Source organism: Mauremys reevesii, linkage group 8 (genome assembly GCF_016161935.1).
Source record: "Mauremys reevesii isolate NIE-2019 linkage group 8, ASM1616193v1, whole genome shotgun sequence".
In the NCBI taxonomy this organism is placed as follows: Eukaryota; Metazoa; Chordata; order Testudines; family Geoemydidae; genus Mauremys; species Mauremys reevesii.
This window is the reverse complement of record NC_052630.1, coordinates 7,645,202-7,667,331: the sequence shown is the minus strand read 5'-3', so window position 1 is coordinate 7,667,331 and position 22,130 is coordinate 7,645,202. Positions and strand designations below refer to the sequence as shown.

General features: G+C 45.7%; 2 protein-coding genes across 4 annotated transcripts in view; one reads left to right on the top strand and one right to left on the bottom strand.

The window, feature by feature from the left end:
- Window positions 1–22,130, top strand: part of CANX (calnexin) — a 60,979-nt gene that overhangs the window by 2,982 nt on the left and 35,867 nt on the right. The window lies entirely within an intron of this gene.
- Window positions 2,018–6,735, bottom strand: LOC120370243 (leukotriene C4 synthase-like). Its single transcript, XM_039484629.1, has 5 exons — window positions 6,509–6,735; window positions 5,588–5,687; window positions 3,338–3,408; window positions 3,003–3,084; window positions 2,018–2,357 (listed from the first exon to the last, which is right to left on the bottom strand). Exons 1-5 carry the CDS (start codon window positions 6,564–6,566, stop codon window positions 2,231–2,233), a joined length of 438 nt encoding a protein of 145 aa, XP_039340563.1. The 5' UTR covers window positions 6,567–6,735; the 3' UTR covers window positions 2,018–2,230.

Below are 22,130 nucleotides of genomic sequence, written 5' to 3'. Positions count from 1 at the left end.
ATTATAGAGCTGCCCTGGCTGAAGCCTACTTACAGTATATCTCCAGTGAATCTTGCCAGCTTCAAGGGGCAGAGTTAAGGTTGTGGGGGTGGAGCTGGGGTGTACCATAGCTCTCTATGGGCTAGTTTTCAGAGTTTAAATATAGGTCTACTCAACGCTCAGGAAGGGTACGGGCATGGCCAGCGAGCTACCCTTAACTCTGAATTAGTGAGTTTTTAGGTAGTGAGTAACAGTTAACTAAGTTCATTTTAGGCAATAGCTCCATTTTGTTTATGAGAAAATTCACCTGAGGAGAATAAACGATTTTCCCCTGGGACAAGACATTGGGACTTTGTATCTCGAAGTCCTCAAGACTGAACCACCTCTGGAGAAACACTCCACAATGGAAAAGGATCCCAAACAGCTTCCAAAATAGCAGTGGATTTGGTGAACTAGACCCAAAACAGAAGAGCACTGTACCCAATATACGAGACTGTAGGCACATAACCATCTGGGGTTGCAGCCATTACCATCCTCATTTACCCACACAGGGTGTTTTCACCCTGGAGCTGGGGGGTGAGACTCTCAGGTCCAGGAGACATACCTGTGGTAGAACTGATCAAGCCAGCATGCTAGAATTAGAGAATAGCTGCCACAGTGTGTGCAATGAGAGAAGCCAGCCATCATAGGGACATAGCGATGGTCTCTGATGGACACACACTCAGGATAACTAGTTCCTCCTGCTGCTTGCACCACCTCGGCTACTTTTTAGTGCACTAGTATGGGTATGTCTCCTCAAGCTGGGAATCGCATCCCCAGCTCAAAGCATAGACACACCTATAGATGCAGAATGCAGCCACGACCATTAGCTGCCACAAACAGGGAAACAAAACAGCTCCATTCCCTTGTCACCTGGGCTCAACTGCCATGGACATTAGTGACGAACTTCCACTGACTTCAATAGGAGCAGGACTGGACTCTGGTCAGGAAAGTGAAGTGCTTAGAATGCAGATACCGAGTGTGTCCAACATTACACCACTAGAGGGCAGTGCTATGCATAGCCATTCTCTTAGCAGGCATATGAGGCATGCAGGCAGTGATGAGCTGCCAAAATCTTAACCGGTTCCCTATAAAAAGTTCTGATTTAAGGGATGTGCCACAGTATGTATTTTTTGTACCAATAGGGTTACCATATGTCCGTATTTTCCCAGGAGGAATTTTTAATGATTTTTGGGTCTCTCTTTTATATAGGCTCCTATTACCCCCACACCCCATCCCAATTTTTCATACTTGCTGTCTGGTCACCCTAGGGTGTGCACATGTGTGGGTCCCAGCTGCTCCCTGCCCTCCTCACTGAAGCAGGTGTGCAGGGTTACCCTAGGAACTGCAGGGCATTAGTGGACGTGGGCCGGCTGCAGACAGGGGCATGGGGCAGGGCTAGCTGGAGGCAGGAGGTGCGGGGCTGGCTGTGGGCAGGGCGGGGGGTGCAGAGCTGGCTGGAAGCGGGGTGTGTGGGGCTGGCTGGAGGTAGGGGCTGGCTTCAAGCAGGGCAGGGGGGTGCAGCAGAGGTTGGCTGCAGGCAGGGCAGAGCTTCAGGGGGTGTGTGGCAGGGGTTGGCTGCAGGCAGGGCAGGGGGGTGTGGGGCTCCGGCTTGGCTATTTTTGGGGGGGGCACTTTGGTGGCGCTCCAGACCTGCCCCCCCATGTGTCCCAATATTTTGTTCATGTAATCTGGTCACCCTAGGGCAGGGCAGGGGGTGCGGCAGGGGCTGGCTGCAGGCAGGGGGTGCGGGACTGACAGGAGACAGGGGCTGGCAGCGGGCAGGGTGGAGGGTACTCCTGGGGAGAGCGGCTGGGAGCAGCCCGAGCAGCAGGACGCAGCCCAGGCCCAGCAGAGCAGCCAGGGACCCACCAGGCAGCAGCAGGAGCCCTAGGGCCAGAGGTCGGGGGAGCAGCAGCAGCAACAGGGCCTGTGCCCAGGGCCAGGCAGCAACCCACATGGCTCCCGCAGCACAGCGCCCCGCCCCATCATTTCCCGGCCGGAGCCCATCAAAGCCACAGCGCCCCCTCGCAGGGAAGCGGGTTAACAACCGGTTCTAAAACTGCTTCAAAATTCAACTGGTCCGCCCGAACCAGTGCGAACCGGCTCCAGCTCACCACTGCCTGCAGGAGACAGGCTATGTGGACCTAATGAAAGGGGACACATTCAGAGGGGCCAAGAAGGGAGGGTGTTGTCCAAGGAGACGCTCCTTTCACAAGCTAATGAACAGAAGGACATTAATCCCCACATAGTGAGAGAGCAAGAAATGCAAGATCCCAACTGCTGCGAGTCCGATAAGAATCCAGAGAACTCCAGCGTTGAAATACATTGGGGCTAACCTGGAGGGAGACAGAGTGCTCAGACTTAGAAGCATTGGCCTCTTCTAAGGGGAGTAATATACCCCAAGAGAGAGAAGTGGGGAGAGGCTACAGTGAAACCCATCAGACTCCCATTCCCACCTCCCTATGCCCCCTAGGTTAGAACTCTCCCATCTGTACTAAGTCCCTTCCCCTTGTTCTAGCTCACCCCAGGCGTGTGCACGCACACACACATACCCCATATGATCAGAGGAAACTCAGAACCCCAGGAAGCAGAAAACTCTCCTTGTGTTCTTCTGTACACTTAGCCCTAATCCTGTACCCAAGCCCATATTAATGACTACTGGCTCCCTATAATATTTAACATAGTACTCAAACACCTGCTGTGACATCGTGATGTTAAAGAGGCTCCTATAAATTTCTGTGGGCTCTAATTCCCTTAATCAGCCCTTAATCTAACTGTATTTTTATATTTCAGGGAAGAGAACTCTTGGCAGTTCTGATTAATGCTGATCTTTCTAACAGATGTAGGGCTCCTGCTGCATCCTGAATAGGCAGAAGGACAGCAGTCTCAGAAACCAAACTCTTCCACACCCCAGGTGCTTTAAATCCCATGCCAAAGATGCCCCAAAACATCCATGCCCGACCATAGCAGGGCTCCATTACCTTCCCGAGGAGGACTCCTTATATCCCATAAAATACTGGTAACGGGAGTAGAGATACAGCAGGCCCAAGGCAGCAGTCAGACCTGAAATCGAGAGGAGACAAATTACAGTAGCAGACACCAAAGGCTTTTTGGAACTATTTGACCAGTTTAGCCTGTCCCTCTAAGGCTAAAGCCTCCAGGGAAGACCCTGACTGTTCCCGCTCTATTGCGGGTGCCATCTTGCCAGAGAGCTGAGGAAGCAAGTCCTGTTGACTCTGCCCACTGGGCCAGCACATAAACACATGGAGCTGAACAGATCCAGCATTTCCCCCGCCCCGTTTAAGGCCAGTCTCACCTTGATGGAAGAAGAGGCCAGCCTGCCAGAGAATAGCCAAGAAAATGGGGAAATACTCAGAGCAATTCACCCTGGAGGAAAAGAGGAGAATAGGATCAGCATTCTGTGCCTCTGAGTCTTTCCAGTGGCTCCAGGCTTCTGCTTTTCCATAGACTACTTCTCTGTAAAGCAATGCTCAGTGGCTTGCACCCATTCCTTTCCTGCCCCGGTCTTCAGAATAAATCTCCTATCTAACCCCAGCTAATGGGGTTCTATGGAGTAACTCAGAGCAGAATGTGGGCCATAATATTAAATGACTGTGGTTTCTTCCCATTAGTTTTCAGAGTACTTTTCACTCACCCAGCACCATGGGCAGTGGTGATCCTGGTTCCTGATACATGCATCCTCCTCCTCACCTTCCCTTATGTTTTCCTTGGCAACTTTGGTTACAAGTTGTGGTTGTGTGTTCTGTTAGCCATTGCAGCCATCTTCACTAATGATCTAGTCTGAGATTACAGATCTGAGGACTATCTCCTGCACTGTCAGGGAAATGGAATAAATGATCCAGTAGGTTTTTTCCATGTATAGGATCAGATCCTGCAGCCCTGCTCTGGTGATGCAAAGGAGATGGAAACTGGCCATGTCTCCTTAACTAGGGATTATCCCAATGAGCATAGAGCCTCCTAGGCCATTGTCTCTTCCCATGACAGTACCTGGCAAAGAGGCTATGTCAGGGGCACTGTACTCTGGCTATTCCCAGCTGACAATCTCCTTGGGAGCTGTTACCAGCTGACGGAGTTTAGCGCTACAGTTAGGCTACTCTAAACTCTGTCAGGGTTGGCATAAAACCAGTCCGGGATCAGAGATCTAAATCTGGATCCCCATCATCCTCCCTACTCCATTCCGTGTGCTGTGCCCAAGGCTGGTTTCTGCCATCTGTAGCCGAAAGGTGTATAAGTGAAAGTCTTAAACTGACCCATAGTGGCTAACTTCTGAGCAGTCCTAACACCGACACACTGGGCTTAGCTACACTGGAGAGTTGCAGCACTGGTGGTGGATTTACAGCACTGCAACTTAGTAACTGTCCACACCTGCAAGGCACATCCGGCGCTGCATCTCCCTGTCTGCAGCACTGGCCATACACCTGATCTGCCTCAGGTATAATGAGTGCAGCGCTGGTGATGCAGCGCTGGGGAGCAAGTGTAAACAGTGATTAATCTTACTATGCTGTAACTGACCTCTGGAACCTTCCCAAAATGCTTTAAGTACCAGATAACATTCTTTGTTTTGTTGTGATGCCTCTCTTTGTTTTGTTGTGAACTCTGGGCTCCCGGAGCTGCTTATCTAACACGGCTCCTGTTTGCTGGAGCAGAGGCAGGCAGGGGAATTCCTTTGGAATGTGCACAGCTAGTGTTTGCTTGAGGAGAGAGAGAATTTGCTTGAGGAGAGAAGCGGGGGGAGGGGGGATCCGTTTTGAAACAGCTGCTTATGTGGTCTGAAGGCTATTTGCATTTAGTGAATAAGAGAGGGGTTGGGGAAGGGGTAGAAAGTTTTAAAATGATTGAAGGTTGGTGCTATGTATCTTCCAGTCCTTAGAACTTGCAAGGCAGGGAGCTGACACACAGTGTCGGCTCCAAAAATCCACTCTCTCTGTCTCCCCCACGCTCCCTGTCACACTCCACCCCACCCCCCTCTTTTGAAAAGCACGTTGTTGCAGCCACTTGAACGCTGGGATAGCTGCCCATAATGCACCACTCTCAGCAGCGCTGCAAATGCTGCAAATGTGGCCACACTGCAGCGCTGGTAGCTGTCAGTGTGGCCACACTGCAGCGCTTTCCCTACACAGCTGTACAAAGACAGCTGTAACTCTCAGCGCAGCACATCTGCAAGTGTAGCCATGGCCTAATACATCCATGTGACTCTGGCATTGTGGGATCCTCCCTGCGATGGAACCCTGGCATCAGTGCCAGACTGAACCAGCCAGAGTAGGAGGGATTTATACCAATAATCAGTCCCCTCTGTTTAAAACGCAGCAAGCTTTCCACCAAGACAGCAGGCTGATAGAGCAGGGGGATGGGCAGCGTGACTAGTCATTGCCATTCTGTCAGCCATATAGCTCCTACAGCTCCCTCTCTCTGGCTTCCCAATACCGTAACCACCTGCATTCTTGGAGGAAGTCTTGTCAGCAAACTGATCAAACTCTGCCAGCAAAGATGACATAGGAGGCTACTCTTGGCCCCATGGAGCAGGTCATTTAAAAAAAAGTCTTACTGTGCTCGAAAGACCCTCTCAAAATCAGGTGGCCCTGAGACTTTTGGAGGAGAGATCCCATATGCCCGTCTGGCATAGATCACCTGGAGGGAGAAGTAAGCTGCAAAGAAAGAAACAAGAAACCATGATCCTAGCAGCTTTCCTGGAGACCAGGAGACTGTCACAGATGATGGAGCTCAATGTTGTGATAGAAGGGCTTGTTAACATTCCACCACTACATGAAAGAAAAGGTTGGTGTAATGTCCCTGCATGCAGTGGAGTCATTCCCCCCACACCTTATGCCGCTATTGTTATATTATCTATACCATAAAATAATTATATCCAGGACTCAGACAAATAGTTCTGAAGAGAAAAAAAAAAGTGATGCCTTTGGAAGGGACCAGATTTCTCCACTAGTGAGATATTTTCAAGAGTTTCCAGAGAGAGGATATCTCCAGCTCTGACAAGGCTCCACCAGGGCTGGCTCTGGCTTTTTTGCCACCCCAAGCAAAACAAAAAACAAAAAAACCTGCGGGCCGGCTGGAGCAGCGAAGGGACAGACTTATGCTACACTAGCCACATGTTGGTCTAATTTCAGGAACAAATATAATACAAATATTTCCAGCCTGTGCACTTGATATAGTGTCAGTTACCCCATGGTATCCTCTCCCATCTTAGTTCTGAGGATGAAAACAATATTTTAAAATGGAAGACAAATCAATTCCCTAATCCTTCATCCTTCCTTTCTGCAACACATGCACCTCTTGAACAGGTGTTTCACAAAGAATGAAGAGACACGATTCTCGTTTACATTAAACCATCCCTGCACCCCGCTGGAGCTATTAATTCATGCAAATAAAAGGAGGAGAACAGCAAGGATGTAAACTGGCTGATCCAATTGGGCTGATCCAATTGTGGGGAATATATATTCAATCACTATACCTTGCTCCAGGACTCCCAGGACCGTCACAGCAGCCAGCAAGTGAATCTGATCCAGCATGTTGTCTCTTCCAGACTGCGGGTGTCTGTTTTGTGCTAGAATGGTCTGCTAGTTAATTTCACTCTCCTCTGATCAGGCGGGCAGTATGTGCTATAGAAAGCAGGAAAGGTTGGCTCCTAGCCACCTTGCAAGCTCCAGAGATTGATACTACCAACTGGGCAGTTGCTGCCTTTCCTTTTGACACACACATACACATGCAAAGTGAAGCAACAGGATGTGATAGGAGTCTTTAACCAGCTCAGAATTTCCATCCCTACTCTCTTCCTTTTGGGAATGTATGGTAGGGAAATGGAGGAAGGTGTAGACCAGCAGCTGGGAGCAGAAGATAAGCACTACCAACCCAACAATCAGCTGCCTAGAAGATGTCTGATTAAAACTAAAAGTCCTGACCGCTCTCACATATATACCCAGGGATGGCCAAAAGATGCTTTTCCTGCATCCGACGAAGTGGATATTCACCCACGAAAGCTCATGCTCCAAAACATCTGTTAGTCTATAAGGTGCCACAGGACTCTTTGCTGCTTTTCCTACTGGTATCGCAGATGAAAACACCGCTCTCCTTGAGATGCGGTGTGCATGTATCTTGCAGCTTATTGGATAATAGTGATGCAGCACTGCCAGTGTATTTTCATAATACTCATTAATTTCAGATTACTCATCCTCAAAAATAACTGTCAAAACAAGAACTTACTAATGGTTGTGACATCAAAATAATAATAATTAATAAATAAAGTTCCCATGTGATGATTCTGCCATAATGATGGCATTGGATGGTGAGGGAAGTTCAAAGACAAACAGAATCTATTTTGCAGGGTAATACTTTACTTTGGTCCTGTCTAAGTGCAGGGGGTGTGTGGACTAAATGACTTCTTGCGGTCCCTTCCAGCCCTACATTTCTGTGATTCTGTTAAATCTTGCAGGCTGAGATTTTCAAAGACACCAAGGAGCTTTAGACACACAATTCCCAGTGAAACAAATGGGAGTCAGTCATGCACCTAAATCCTCCAGTCGGCTTTGGAATTCTCACCCTCAGTTTTTACACTTTTGGCAAAGCTCCCATTGACATCAGTGGGAGTTCTGTGAAGGTTGCAGGATGCATTAGGACATAGCAAAAAACCCCACTGATTCTTGCTGTCATTTCCACCTGTGTAAATCAGGAGCAACTCCACTGAAATGAATATCCTCCCGCTAATGTAAAATTGGCATATGTGAGCTGAATACAGCCCTTTGTTTCCTTCCTCCCTGTTATTGCTGAGTAGTTTCCCTTTAATCCAAACACAGAAAAGGAGAGAGGAATAAGATAACACGATCATTAAATGTAACTATGGAAGAAAACAAGGCCAACCCAACCTAGCTGACAGGAATTAAACAAAAGATCAAGTAACATGAACAGGCTTCTCATTTTCTAATATATATATTTTTAATGCTACAACTGCAAAAGAAGTAGATAAACTGGTGCCCTTTTTTGCTGCTTTATGATGGATAAGAATACCAGAGGAATGTCCTTGCTTGCTTGTTTTAATTTAGAAGTATTAGGAATATTGTCTTCTACTCTCTGGCTTTTCTTGAGGAAACAAGAAGGGGTAGGAGTTCTCAGACCTCAGTCCAAGGGGTTGGAGTCTTTTAATCTTTAAAAAGAATGTTTCTACCAACTGTTAATCAGGTTGGAGTCTATTAACAACAGGAAATAAAAACAAACAAACAAAAATCAGAGCCCTGGTTCTTCTCTCACTTGCTTTGTTGTAAAATCATGACAATATGCACTGCAATCAGTGGAGTTCTACAAGTATAAATTCAGTGTAAATGAGAAGAGAATCAGGTGTGAAGAGTTTTCAAGAATTAAAAAAACCTTTCTCCTCTCAATATCATGTGACATCATAATCCCTCCAATAGCCCAGTCATCCAGCAAAAACAGGGTCTGATATTTTAATATTAAACAGAAGCAAAATCAATCAATACATTTCTGAGTAGCCAAAATTCTTCAGGCCACCTTTAGCCTCATAATGGGCATTACCTCTTTCTTCCCTATGCAGATAACCTTTAGCATTTTATTCTTTTTCAATTCTCACTGTACAATTCAATAGTACAAAGTGCAAGGGTCATGCATATAGGGGATAATAACAATTTCTGCTACAAACTGGGGGTCATCCCTTGGAAAAGAAAAAGCTGGAGAGAGACCTGGGTGTGTAGGTGATCACAGGATGACTATGAGCCACCAATGTGATGTAGCTGTGAAAAGGGTAAATGTGATCCTAGGGGGTAGTAGATGAGACATTTCCAGTAGAAGGGAAAGTATTAATGCCATTGTACAAACCACTGATAAGACCTCATTTGGACTGTTGTGTACAGTTCTGGTTGCCCATGTTCAAGAAAGATAAATTGAAACAGGTGCAGAGAAGAGCTACAAGGATGATCAGGGAATGGAGGACTTATGAGAGGAGACTGGAAAAGCTTGGCTTGTTTAGTCTAGCAAATAGAAGGCCGAGAGGAGATGCATTTATAGAGAGAAATCATCTCAGGAGGTAAAATACCAGGGAGGGTGAAGAGCTACGTAAACTAAAGGACAATGTTGGTACAAGAACAAGTGGATATAAACTGGCCATGAACAAATTCAGGCTGGAAATTAGAAGGTTTTTCACCATCAGAGGGGTGAGATTCTGGAACAGCCTCCAACAGGAGCTGTGAGTGCAAACAATTAGTTTGAAGAGAGCTAGACAAATGTATTAATTAAATTGTCTGACGGGGTTGCTTGTGATGGTAGAGGGCAGGGCTCAACAGCCCTGGGGCTTACCTCCGGTTTATTTCTTATGTTCCTAAAGTTCATGCTTCAGGATTTCAGCCAACCACCACCAGGGGTCAGGAAGGAATTCCCTTCGCCTCCACCCCAATGTATTGTTGGAGGGGTTTTCATCTCCTTCTAAAACATCAGGGCCAGCCACAGCTGGAGATGGGACATTGGGCAGGGTGGGCCAGGGCTCTAAGGTGGCACCAAGCATTCTCTCTCTCTCAGGTGCTTGGCTGGCTGGTTCTTGCTCACATACTCAGAGTCTAACTGAACATCATATGTAGGGTCAGGAAGGAATTTTCCCCTCAGATCAGACTGGCAGTGACATTGGAATTTTTTGTTGTTGTTTTGGTCTGTTTGGTTTTTGCCTCCCTCTGCAGTGTGGGAATGTATAGGGATATCAAACTTTGGGCAACTATTTAGAGACAATCCATATAGATCAGTTGATGAAATACAACAGCTCACAAAATACATCGAAATTGCAGTATATCAATACCTACCATTGAGACACTTTTCACCCCACCCCTACAAAAAGGCAGAAAGTTGAAAGAATTTGAGATACGACTCCCTACATCCATGAAACAGAAAGGCTTCCTGTCCATTCTATACAAAGTCATCTCTGTTACTTAGAGAAGACAACCTATGTTTATGAAAAGAAGGAAAGTTGACCTGGGCATCATTCATTCATTCATGCCCGTCACCCCAACGGGGGGTGGCCAACACCAGATCTCTCCATAGTCTTCTATCCTGGGCATTCGCCTCTAGCTCCAGTCAGGTAGCCCCCATTTTTGCTATCAACCTGAAGGCATGCATCTTCGAGTTGAAGACCCTTCTTTTTCTAGGCTAAAAGTCTCTGTTAACTCTATTGTTGGCGTTTCTGTAGCAAGCTGATTTTTACAGGGTGGAGTTGCTAGCCCCACGCCCAACCCTCCTCCTTTACCCTGACTTGGGACAGGCAGATGGCCCCAAAGGACCTCTCTGGTGGAGTTTGACCTGGGCATAGACAAGCAAAACTGAACAATGTGAGAACATATGGAGCAATGGTCCCCCACATCTCAATAAATACATAAAGAATTTTAACATAATTTTATTTTATTAATCAGTGGGCCCTAACTCCCCTTAAAATTAAATAGATTTATGGTACAGGATTGGTAAATGCTGGAGAGAATGTGATGAAATTGGGAGGATTTCTCTATATATGGTGGATGGGTCCAAAATTAAGACATTTTGGAAAGCTGTAGGGAGATAACAGGGTGTCAGCTGTTAGATAACCCTTTAGTATTTGAATTAAATTGTCCAGAAAACTCAGTGTCTTAAAAAAAGCCATAAAGAATTTATGGCTTATCTCATAGTTGCTGCTAAAATTACTATAGCAAGGTGGTAGAAGAGGAGTGACTCCCCTAAAGCTACTGACCGCTATCAAAAAGCGTGGGAAATTCTGGTACTAGAAAAATTAACTCATCAATTCAGCTTTAAAGGGGAGAAGGCCAAATGATAACTACTAAGAAATCTGGAGGAACTTTTTGGAGTTTTCTGGAAGATGGTCATCACCCGCTACCAAACCTGATTTTTTTAGAACCTTTTTGAATACTAAGGAAGGGAGAAACATCTTCAACAATAATCAAAATTAAACTAACATTTAAGATATAAAATTAATGAAACTAAATGGGAGGAAAAAGGACAAAAGCATAATATTATGTAGAGTTTTGATAGGTAAAGTAATAAATAGGCTACATGTAGATGTATAAGAAAAACAGAAGTTTGGACCTAAACATGAGATTATGAAAGATTTAAACCGACACTGTCAACTGAGAAGACAAAAGATGAAGAGTAGAAAAGTGTCAACCACACAGTATGTGATCAATATGATAAACTTGAAGAAAGTCACCAATAACCAATTTAATCAATACAACTTTAGAAACTTCCTTAGGCCAATTTATAGTTGGGTATATACTATGTTATAAAACAAGTTTTATACAATTTCTATAAGAGAATGGCTTAGATAATAAATAAAAATGTAAAAGAAGAGGCTTGTTAGTTACAATGTACATGTGTTATTCTAATCCTATTCATGAGTAAGGATGTGCAGCATTATACAAGGTAGAACAGGGAGAGGGGGGGAATGATGTGAAATTAAAAAGACATAATATTCAGGCTCAAAGTGCATTTAATTCAAGCAGGTGTTTGTTTAATTAAGCAGCAAAGAATCCTGTGGCACCTTATAGACTAACAGATGTTTTGTAGCATGAGCTTTCGTGGGTGAACACCCACTTCTTCGGATGCAAGCAGTGGAAATTTCCAGGGGCAAGTGTGTATATATAAGCAAGCAAGAAGCAAGCTAGAGATAACGAGGTTAGATCAATCAGGGAGGATGGGGCCCTGTTCCAGCAGCTGAGGTGTGAAAACCAAGGGAGGAGAAACTGGTTCTGTAATTGGCAAGCCATTCACAGTCTTTGTTTAGTCCTAAACTGATGGTGTTAAATTTGCAGATGAACTGGAGCTCAGCAGTTTCTCTCTGGAGTCTGGTCCTAAAGTTTTTTTGCTGGAGGATGGCCACCTTAAAATCTGCTATTGTGTGGCCAGGGAGGTTGAAGTGTTCTCCTACAGGTTTTTGTATATTGCCATTCCTAATGTCTGATTTGTGTCCATTTATCCTTTTCCTTAGAGACTGTCCAGTTTGGCCGATGTACATAGCAGAGGGGCATTGCTGGCATATGATGGCATATATTACATTGGTGGACGTGCAGGTGAATGAACCGGTGATGGTGTGGCTGATCTGGTTAGGTCCTGTGATGGTGTTGCTGGTGTAGATATGTGGGCAGAGTTGGCATCGAGGTTTGTTGCATGGGTTGGTTCCTGAGCTAGAGTTACTATGGTGCGGTGTGCAGTTGCTGGTGGATTCTTTGCTGCTTCTACAGAACCAGACTAACACGGCTACCCCTCTGATACTTTGTTTAATTAAGGCATCTGAGTTATCAAAGTTATTGTTCCTCTTTAAATAAAAGCTAAAACAGTTACAAAAACAACACAAAACAAAAACCTAGAAAACACCCAACAAGTCTTTCTGCAGGAAAACTAGGAAGACTTCACTACAGGAACTCCTCACTTAAAGTCCCCACAGTTAACATTGTTTCGATATTAAGTTGCTGATCAATTAGGGAACATGCTTGTTTAAAGTTGTGAAATGCTCCCTTCTAACGTTATTTGGCAGCCGCCTATTTTGTCCACTGCTTGCGGGAAGAGCAGCCCATTACAGCAAGCTGGTGGTTGGCTGGAACCAGAGTGGACCAGCAGCCCCCCTCTATCAGCTCCCTAAGTTCCCTGTGCAGCAGCTGTCCCTCCCCCCACTGCCATGTGCTGCTCCTGCCCTCTGCCTTGGAGCTGCTCCCAGAGACTCTTGCCTGCTGTACAGGGAGAAGGGGGAAAAAGAGGGCTAATGTCAGGGTGTCTCCCCTTCCCCCCTACTCCTGCACCCCGCTTACCCCATCTTCCATAGAGCGGGAGGGAGGGACACCCGATGGAGGGAGGGAGCTTCTAGGCAGTAGCTGTCTCAACCTGATTTAATTAACAAGGCAGAGTACTTAAGCCTGGGGTCAGCTACTTACAGGGGAAATGCACATTTTTTCTCTCACACACAGGGTGTGTGTCTCTGTCTGCCCTCCCTCCTTTCCTGCTGCCTTATAGAGTGTTGTGAGAGTTAACCCTGAGGGCTCAGTCAATTGCTAGTTCAGTTAGCAGTAAGGCATTCCCTGGGAAATATGCCACCCTCTGACTCCTCCACCTCAACCAAGCTTCACAATCATCATCACTGTGTACCAGTATTAAATTGTTTGTTTAAAAAAATTATACTCTGTGTGTTTGTGTGTGTGTGTGTGTATGTATGTATGTATGTGTATATATATATATATGTCTTTTGTCTGGTAGAAAAAATTTCCTTGGAACCTAACCCCCTCATTTACATAAATTCTTATGGGAAAATTGGATTCGCTTAACATCGTTTCACTTAAAGTCGCATTTTTCAGGAATATAACCACAACATTAAGTGAGGAGTTCCTGTACAGTAAAAGGCTGTGGAATAAAGTATGCTTTGTGTGTTTTATGAGACAATAAAATGAATAGAACGCCGCATTGCCTGCACATAACATGGCTGAAAAGTCAAAATACAATGTTGAAGTTACTTACATAGGTTATGAAGGGTGGATTGTCTACATCCTTTGAGACATACAGTAAAAACAATGTTCCCCATTCAAAGCTTTTAAAAAAGCCAAAGTTGTTGTGCTACCAAGAGGGTTTTATGTGTATATAGGACATCTTCTTTCCCTTTCTTTTGCCAATTTTTCTATTGCCTTTTCAGTAGGTACCAGAGAGAGCAAACCAAAAAATAACACAATGGCAGCAACATTTCTGGCTAGGAAGAAACACCCAGTAATAGAGTTAAAATGCATCTGCATAATTTTTAGTGATATGTTGTATGTGGAAATGAAAAACAACAGCTTTTTTATTATTATTGTAGTATCAATACAGTGAAGCATCCTGCTGAAGAATTTAACTTTGTCTTTGACAGCTTCTCCCACAGAAACTGCACTCCCAAAATGCACTATCGAGTGAAATAATATAAGGCTGCAGCAGTCAGTAAAGTGTTATGGTGACTATTCAGAAAAACAAGTTCTTATACAGAGGCAGTAGGTGGGAATTATAAGGTGTAGGTGAGGTAGAAGGGGGTGGTTTAAGGTGAGATTTTAAGGTAAGTGCTTGTAATGTAATGAACGAGGTGTTCAGAAGTCACGGACAGAAATTGCATGGGACCATGAGAAAATGCCTGAGAGATTGTGCAAGCAGCTGTGTATCCCATCATTAGGCTCTGTTAGAAGGAGATGGCGTTTCAGGCTTACCATGAACGTTCAATGAGACATTCAGTCCCAAAACCATTGTGGCTCTGTACTGGGAGGAGTTGTGGACGTAGATGTGGCAGTTAGTTCAAAGTTATGCTTGGAGCATGTGTTTAAACATCACTAAACTCATGGGTTACTGTCACAGGGTGGGCTAACCCTATTAGGGTGTTGGGCTCAGCCCAACATGGGTAGCTAGTTTTCTGGCCCCAGAGGACAGTGGTTGGGTCAAGTGACCAGGATCACCTGATGGCCTAATGGGTGGGACTTCCTGTGAGAGGGAGCCTCCTCCATCACTGAGAGAAGAAAAACCTGCTTGGGAGTCAGAGTTAGAGAAGATGGGGCTCTCTATGCCACTCAGATGAAAATGCCTAGCTAGAGTGACATGCAGTGAAGGGTAGCAACAGAAACTGTACGAGGAGAAATAGCCTGAAGAGGCTTAAGGAATTGTCAGGCAGCAGCACCTGTGGTTTGGGGAAAGAACTGTTGAGCCCAGCCAGGAGCTGAAGAAACTGTGGAGCTGGGGAAAGACTGGTTTTGGTTTAAGTTGCCAATTAAACTGTGTTGTTTTAATAAACCAGACCCCACAAAAGGGGGTTATTTGTACAAGAGTCTGGGGACAGTCTCTTGAGAACCCCAAGATGGGGAAACTGAGGCAGTAGCAGAGTCTGATATCAGTTAGGTATGTTTTTATCACAGGTACAAAATGCAATGTTTGTGTTTAACTGAAGAAATGTAAATGAATTGATGGACTTGATAAACAATACCAAGTAGCCAGTTTTACCTGCAAATGCAATATCAGGGAGACATTCTTCTGCACCCTGTACCCAACTCTGCTGGGTTCTTATCCTTGGCACCCATAGAGACAGAGGGCAGGTTGGGATCCTTAGAATATACAAATAAAAAGTCTTGATGCTGCCCATATTCCTCTTACTCACATTGAACAGTGCCTTTTTTGCAAATAATTAAACTCCTTGAGGAGTAAAGGGCCACTCAACACTGTCAAAGAAGGCAGAATTAGGCCCAAAACCACATAGTGAAGCTTAAGCAGTAGCAGAGCTGCTCTGCTAGGGAGACATTGACACATTCTTGATACCAGAAAGCAGTAAGGGCTGCAAATTGAAAACATTTGGGAGCTGTAGCAGAACCAGTTTGATGCTGATTCCTTAATGGAGAAATGTTAGGAACAGGCGAAGGCCATTCACCCCATCACACTTGCCCTTGTATTTTTCCCCGGTTCAATCCCTCATTTTCCAGAACACCCCTGGAAAACCCCCCAATAACTACTAGGGGTTGTAGTTTACAGAGAGAACTTTTTTATTGTTGTTTGATAAATAACTGTAAAAGAGCCTCCTGGGGCAATTAAATGCATAGTTCCTGCCTTGTAAATCTAGATTGGGTATTTCTGACCCTATGTGTCCAAATGCCACAGTGATCTGCTTTATCTCACAGACAAAAGCTGCAGGGGGCAAGATGTGCTAGGCCCAGTAAAACCCTCTGCAATATGCTTCTAGCTTGTGTACATTGCAGCCCCAGAGCGGGTAGCAAATTATGAATTGCTTGAATAGGGAGGGAATCCTAGCCTGTAACAATCTTTCCAAAGATGTTGTGGCCACCAGTTAGAGCAAAATGATATTACACATGTAGTGCACTGGGACCTTCCCTTCGACTAGATTATTCAGGTGACACACCCAAAGTAGTGGAACGGAATGAAGACAACACCCACCACTTAGGCATTGAAAAGTAAACCTAACAAGGCACTGGAAAACAAAAACTCTGCCCGGGGATGGATTGCATAGCACCAGGAAGAGCTTCCCCACCCTCTTTCACCTTTGTGACCACAACAATGATACTGGCTAGGTGATGCTAGTTAAAAATCAAAGACTGCAAATCATTCTTTGCCTGCAAATCAGAATTGTTAAATATTTGCACCTCCTCACCAGGAAATATTAAAATATAATAACATTAGACACAAAATGCAAATAAACAAATTTCCCTTGGTGATGGCCAGAACTTTAATCGTGTTAAAAGAACCCACCCAAATCCAGTCGTCCACTTCAGCTACTGAAACCTCCTCTGGCTGGACTTGAAGTGCCCTGGCCAAATGTATATGCTAGAAAATGTGAATTGTGTCCTTCCTTGAATCTCACGCTTGGTGGGGAATAGGAGTGCGAAGCTTCAAATTCTGTGGCCTATAAGTTCCACTTCGTTGGGACTGAGTCCCTTCTTCACATTAGTGACTTACTGTACGTCCAAAATGAACCACTGCAGAGCCTCAGAAACCTCTCTTTCATCCTCCAGCACGAGCCACATTTGGTTGTCTGTCTTCTTTAGAAGGAGGAAGTGGCTGGCAAGGTTTTGATTTGTCACAGAGAGCTATGTTAGGCGGGAGGCTCAGGGGAATTATTCAAATCTTTAAGTTCCCTCTAAGGCCTTGTCTACACTGGCAAGCTACTGTGAAGTAAAGCAGCGTTCTGCAGTGTAACTCCCGAGGTGTACATACTGCCAAGCCACTTTGTGTGCAGAAACTTCTCAGTTGCAGCGTTGCAAAAAAGCCACCTCGATGAGAGTCATAAGCCTTAAAGCGCAGAGGCTCCAGCACTGTATTGGCCGTGTAAACACATTACTGCGCAGAAACCAATCAATCGGCCTCCGGAAGTGTCCCATAATCCCAGACGTGGACTCTCTGCTCATTGGTTTGAACTTGGCTGCCCTGGAGACATGTGCCCCTCCCCTTTAATAGAATCATAGAAGATTAGGGTTGGAAGAGACCTCAGGAGGTATCTAGTCCAACCCCCTGCTCAAAGCAGGACCAACACCAACTAAATCATCCCAGCCAGGGCTTTGTCAAGCGGGGCCTTAAAAACCCCTAAAGATGGAGATTAACCACCTCCCTAGGTAACCCATTCCAGTGCTTTCAAAGCTCGTTTCTGGGTGCTGTGCTTATCTGCTTATCGGGAACACAAGGCAAACCATTCATGTGGAATGCTCCTGCTGTTGAACACAGAGGCAGGCCTGTGTGTGAGAGAGAAAGACAGATTGCTGTGCAGAGAGCTGGGGAGGGAGGTGAGGACTGATGTTGGGGTTTCCCCCTTCCCCTGCCTCCGGACTGGTTGCTTCCTGCCGCTGTCTGAACTTACAAGACAGCCTGCTGACACACTCTGTTCCCCCAAAACACTCTCTCTCCCACCCACCCCTGTACACACACATACTCCCTGTCACCCATTTTGCCACCCACCCCCTCTTCAGTTGAAAAGCAGCTGGCAATGTAGTAGGATGCCCATGGAACAATGAGATTGTGAAACCTGCATCATGTGATGCTGTGCCTGCCCCATGAGGCATTGCAAACCGTTCCCAAAGCACCCTGCAGCCAGTTGCACAGTGGGATAGCAACCATAATGTACTGCTCTCTTTGTCATTGCAAGAGCTGCTAATGGGGATGTGCTCCACCATCTCAAGGAGCACAGTATGGACATTCAACTGCAGTTTAATTCCAGCGCTTTAATAGAAGTGGTATAACTTGTTGTGCAGAAACTTGCCAGTGTAGAGTATGTCTATGCTGCCCATGTTACGGCGCGACCGCGGCAGCACTGTGACGTGGGCAGTGTAGTCACACTTTATCGCCGAGGGAGAGCTCTCCCGGCAATAAAAAATAACCACCCCAAGCGAGGGGTGGCGCTGTCTATACTGGTGCTTTTCAGTGCTAAAACGTTTGCCACTCAGGGGTGTGTTTTTTCATGAGCAACTAAAGTTTTAGCGTTGAAAGTGGCAGTGTAGACACAGCCTACATATGGCCTGTCCAGCTCCAGGATTAGGTCTAATGAAAACAGCTACACTTGCAGCTGTACAGCGCTGGGAGTTACAGCTGTCTTCGTACAGCTGTGTAGGGAAAGCGCTGCAGTGTGGCCACACTGACAGCTACCAGCGCTGCAGTGTGGCCACATTTGCAGCATTTGCAGCGGTGTTGGGAGTGGTGCATTATGGGCAGCTATCCCAGCGTTCAAGTGGCTGCAATGTGCTTTTCAAAAGAGGGGGGTGGGGTGGAGTGTGACAGGGAGCGTGGGGGAGACAGAGACAGTGGATTTTTGGAGCTGACACTGTGTCAGCTCCCTGCCTTGCAAGTTCTAAGGACTTGAAGATACACAGCACCAACCTTCAATCCTTTTAAAAGTTTCGACCCCTTCCCCCACCCCTCTCTCATTCACTAAATGCAAATAGCCTTCAGACCAGATAAGCAGCTGCTCCAAAACGGACTCCTTCTCCCCACCCCCGGGCTGCTTCTCTCCTCAAGCAAACACTAGCTGTGGACATTCATCCCCCTGCCTCTGCTTGAGCAAACAGTAGCTGTGTTTGTTTTTTAGATAAGCAGCTCCGGGAGCCCCGAGTTCACAACAAAACAAAGAGTGTTATCTTTACTTAAAAAGCATTATGGGAAGGTTCCGAAGGTCAGTTACAGCGTAGTAAGATTAATCACTGTTTACACTGGCACCCCAGCGCTGCAAGAGCAGCGCTGTTCTCTTTATTCCTCTCGTCGAGGTGGAGTACAGCCAGCGCTGTAGCCAGGGAGATACAGCGCTGTATGTGCCTTGCCAGTGTGGACGGGGAGTAAGTTACAGCGCTGTAAAGCCACCACCAGCGCTGTAACTCTCAAGTGTAGCCAAGCCCAGAGTTTGGAAAGAGTTCAGTGGGTTAGCACTGTAAGTTGTCCAATTGTTTATTGTGTGCTGCAGGGCAGGACTAGGATAGGTTGGGGGTACAGGGTAACGTCTGTGTTCATTACATAGTATGAAATTAATGCAGCTGCTCTAACATGGACCCTACTTGCTTCTAAGTACTGGATGAGGTAGGGCAGACAGACAGACTGCTGAAGGATGATATCGCACTGAAGTCAATGAGTTACACCAGGAATGAATTTGGCCCTGAGTCTTCAACTTCTGCTGCAGACTCTAAAGTTAGGGAGCAGCCCTGGCACTGACAGTGGGGCTGGTTTGATCACACAGTCCTGCTAATCTGACTTGGCCATGACCTGGGTCAACCGCTTGTAGTGAAGACAGTAGTTCGGTCTGTGCACCTGTTCACTAGAGAGCTGGTTTTGAAATGTTTTTATTTTCAGGAGAGGGAAACAGTTCAGTTACCCCTCCCCACACAACCACTCTGCATGTTTTGAGTCTTCACTGTTTTTTGTTTTGTTTTTTTTGACATCTAAAACCAAATGTTTGTAGTTGTCAGAAATTGAGACATTTTGGTATTTGGTCAGGAAAAACTGAAAATGTTTCCGTTTTTTCAATAAGAAAGGAAGCTTGTCTAGAGAAAATTTCAATTTTCAAATATTCTCAACAAAATATTTTGAGCCAGCTCTGCTACTGGATCTTCCAGGCAACAGCAGGGTACAACTTGTGACGGTGCTCTTTGATGCAGACACCAGTTTCCTAGAAACTACAGTGAGACCATCAGTTCATTCCACCTAAGCTACTGAACCGCTGTCAGATGGCAGCATCTGTCAGTCATTATCAGCCTGGGCCGAACTGGAACTAGTGAGCTAACACTGAAAGACTGTCTCTCATCACATCATTCTTTTTAGCTCAGAGACTCCCACTACAAGTCATGTCCCTGCTCTGTGCTGCAGTTTCCCCATCTGTAAAATGGGGATGATACTGACCTCCTTTGTAAAGCATTTTGAGATCTACTAATCAAAAGCACTATAAAGAAATAAGTAATATTATTACTTATATCTGGAAGTCCCTTGCTTCTCCCAGTTGAGGATTCCTACAACTATTCCTTGGATTTCCAGAGCAGAGTTCACAGAAGATCAGATTTTAGCAGAAGACCAATTTATGCTTGTCTATGACATTTTATGACAAATATGCTAGTACAAAAGTACAGTAATGCAGGCATAAGGCTCTCACAGTGAATACCACTGGCCCAGAGGGCATTCGAGAGCAGAACAAGGATGGGCCAGAGGAAGTGGGAAGGACATGGGCGGAGCAATCCAGTACCTTGGCTAGTCCCATGCGGCCACAATGCCCATAGGAGTCATGAAAGCTAGGGTGTAATTTAGGGGAGTGTCCAGGACTGCCCTCGCAATTGCCTGGGTCAAACTGGCCCTGGTAGATAGAGATTCAGATAGGCACAAGGGAGCCCCCTCAACTCAGTCCCTATGCTAGCCGGAGTGTCTGTGCCAGGAGGAACTTCCTTCCTTGCCTCTATGTTTGGAAGCATATAGGATTGTTTAATACAACAACTTGACCCCATTGTTTATTTCAAGCTTTCATGCTGCTTGAGTTTCAAGGGGCTGCCAGTTTCATGTTAACTGCAGTAGAGATGTCTAGCTTCGGGGTATGGGTGTTGTAACAACTGTGTTCCACCTCATCCAGCCAGTGGCTATATCTGAATATGTGTTCAGAGAGCTGCAGCTCCTGTGAAAAGGTGTTGAGGGCAGGTTGAGGAGATTAAAAAGGCAGCAAATGGCGATATTCTCCTAGGAACTGATCCCATCTCTCTCCCCTCTGCTTGGGTGAGTCTGAAGCTTTATGAGCCTAATGTGCTCTGGGCTGTAAAGTTGTTATTCTTTGGGGGGGGTCCTTTAATTCCAGGTATTTTTAGACAGGAGTCCCCTATCTCCACCCAGCTGCAGTTGACTGCTGCTTTTCCCTGTCTCCTCATTTCTGTTCACTGATGGTTTGACCTTGGACCTCTGTTGCCTCTTCCTTTTAACACCTACCCCTTTCCCTCTTCCATTCATTGTAACTAATCTATAAAATTCCTTGCATCCATCTTCACTGTTTTTAAAATGTCAACTCTTCCTTTCCTTTAGACCTTCTCCATATCTCTTTCTGCCTTCCTGGATCTCTACCCTCTTCTTGCAAGGAGCTGTCTCTGTATTTGCCTAACTTCTTTACAGAAATATCATGTCATGCATTATTCTACATGGAATGGTTGCCGGAGCCTATGATTATTGCCCAACACATGGAAAGGGGCTTTTCTTCGCTCTCCCAGAGCAAAGTTCAAGTGAGCAAAAGTCAATTTTCGCCTCCTGTTCAGTTGTATTTACTTCCTGCTGCCTGTCAGTGCACAGAGCCATTGATGGCCCCAGAGCTCTTGATCTGATTTATTTTTCATTTGCTGCCTGCTGATTAGCAATGGAGTGAATGCCTCCAGGCAGCTTTGTTTCTGTCAGTTGCAGTGAAAACAGAGTTCAAAGTCTCTGGGGGTGTAGCAATGGTATTGCAGATGGTGGGCAGGACACAGGAAATTTTCACTGGTAAGTGATCCAGACTTGGAGAGAACTGAAAATGGGAGGTAGCTGGAGGAAAAGAGGTGCTGCTGCTCTGTATCTGATCTTGAGGCAGTGCTAGAGAAGAAGTAGTATCAGATGGAGAACCAATTATTCCAGGGGCTGGCTCACTCCAGGGGCTGGCTAATCTCTTCTTGCTTTTGAATTTCATGCATTTACAGGAAGATTCTGGACTCTGACTCATCCTTAGTTGTGCTCATCTCCCCTCACCACATTGTGGTGTTGCACTCCTTATGCTCCTTAGAATTTACTTTCAAAGCCAGCAATTATTCCTTTAGACAACAGTTAGTCAGTGAACACAGGTAACCTTCTTGATGGAAGCATTTAAAAACACAGACAACGGCCTCTGTCACAAAGTCGTGTTTGCCTTGTGGTCTCTCTTTTTCACCACGCTTCTCCCTGGTATTCTTTGGGCTGATCTCAATAACCTGTGCTTGCTTAACCACCAACTCAGCCAAAACTCTGGTGTGTGCTTCTGTTTCCCCTCCCTCTGGTTTGTCTACTGTAGCAGGCTTTTGTGTCTACTGTGCATCAATCTTACCTAAACTCCAGTCTCTCCACTATCATGTCTTGGGAGGTCTCTGAGGATTTGTGAC

Excerpts from the sequence above, each read along its gene's own strand:
- LOC120370243 (XM_039484629.1), bottom strand. The coding sequence starts at position 6,566 with ATGCTGGATCAGATTCACTTGCTGGCTGCTGTGACGGTCCTGGGAGTC. Across the intron at positions 5,688-6,508 it reads CCTGGGAGTCCTGGAGCAAG|CTTACTTCTCCCTCCAGGTG; the intron begins GTATAGTGATTG and ends CTTTCTTTGCAG. Across the intron at positions 3,409-5,587 it reads GAGAGGGTCTTTCGAGCACA|GGTGAATTGCTCTGAGTATT; the intron begins GTAAGACTTTTT and ends CTTTTCCTCCAG.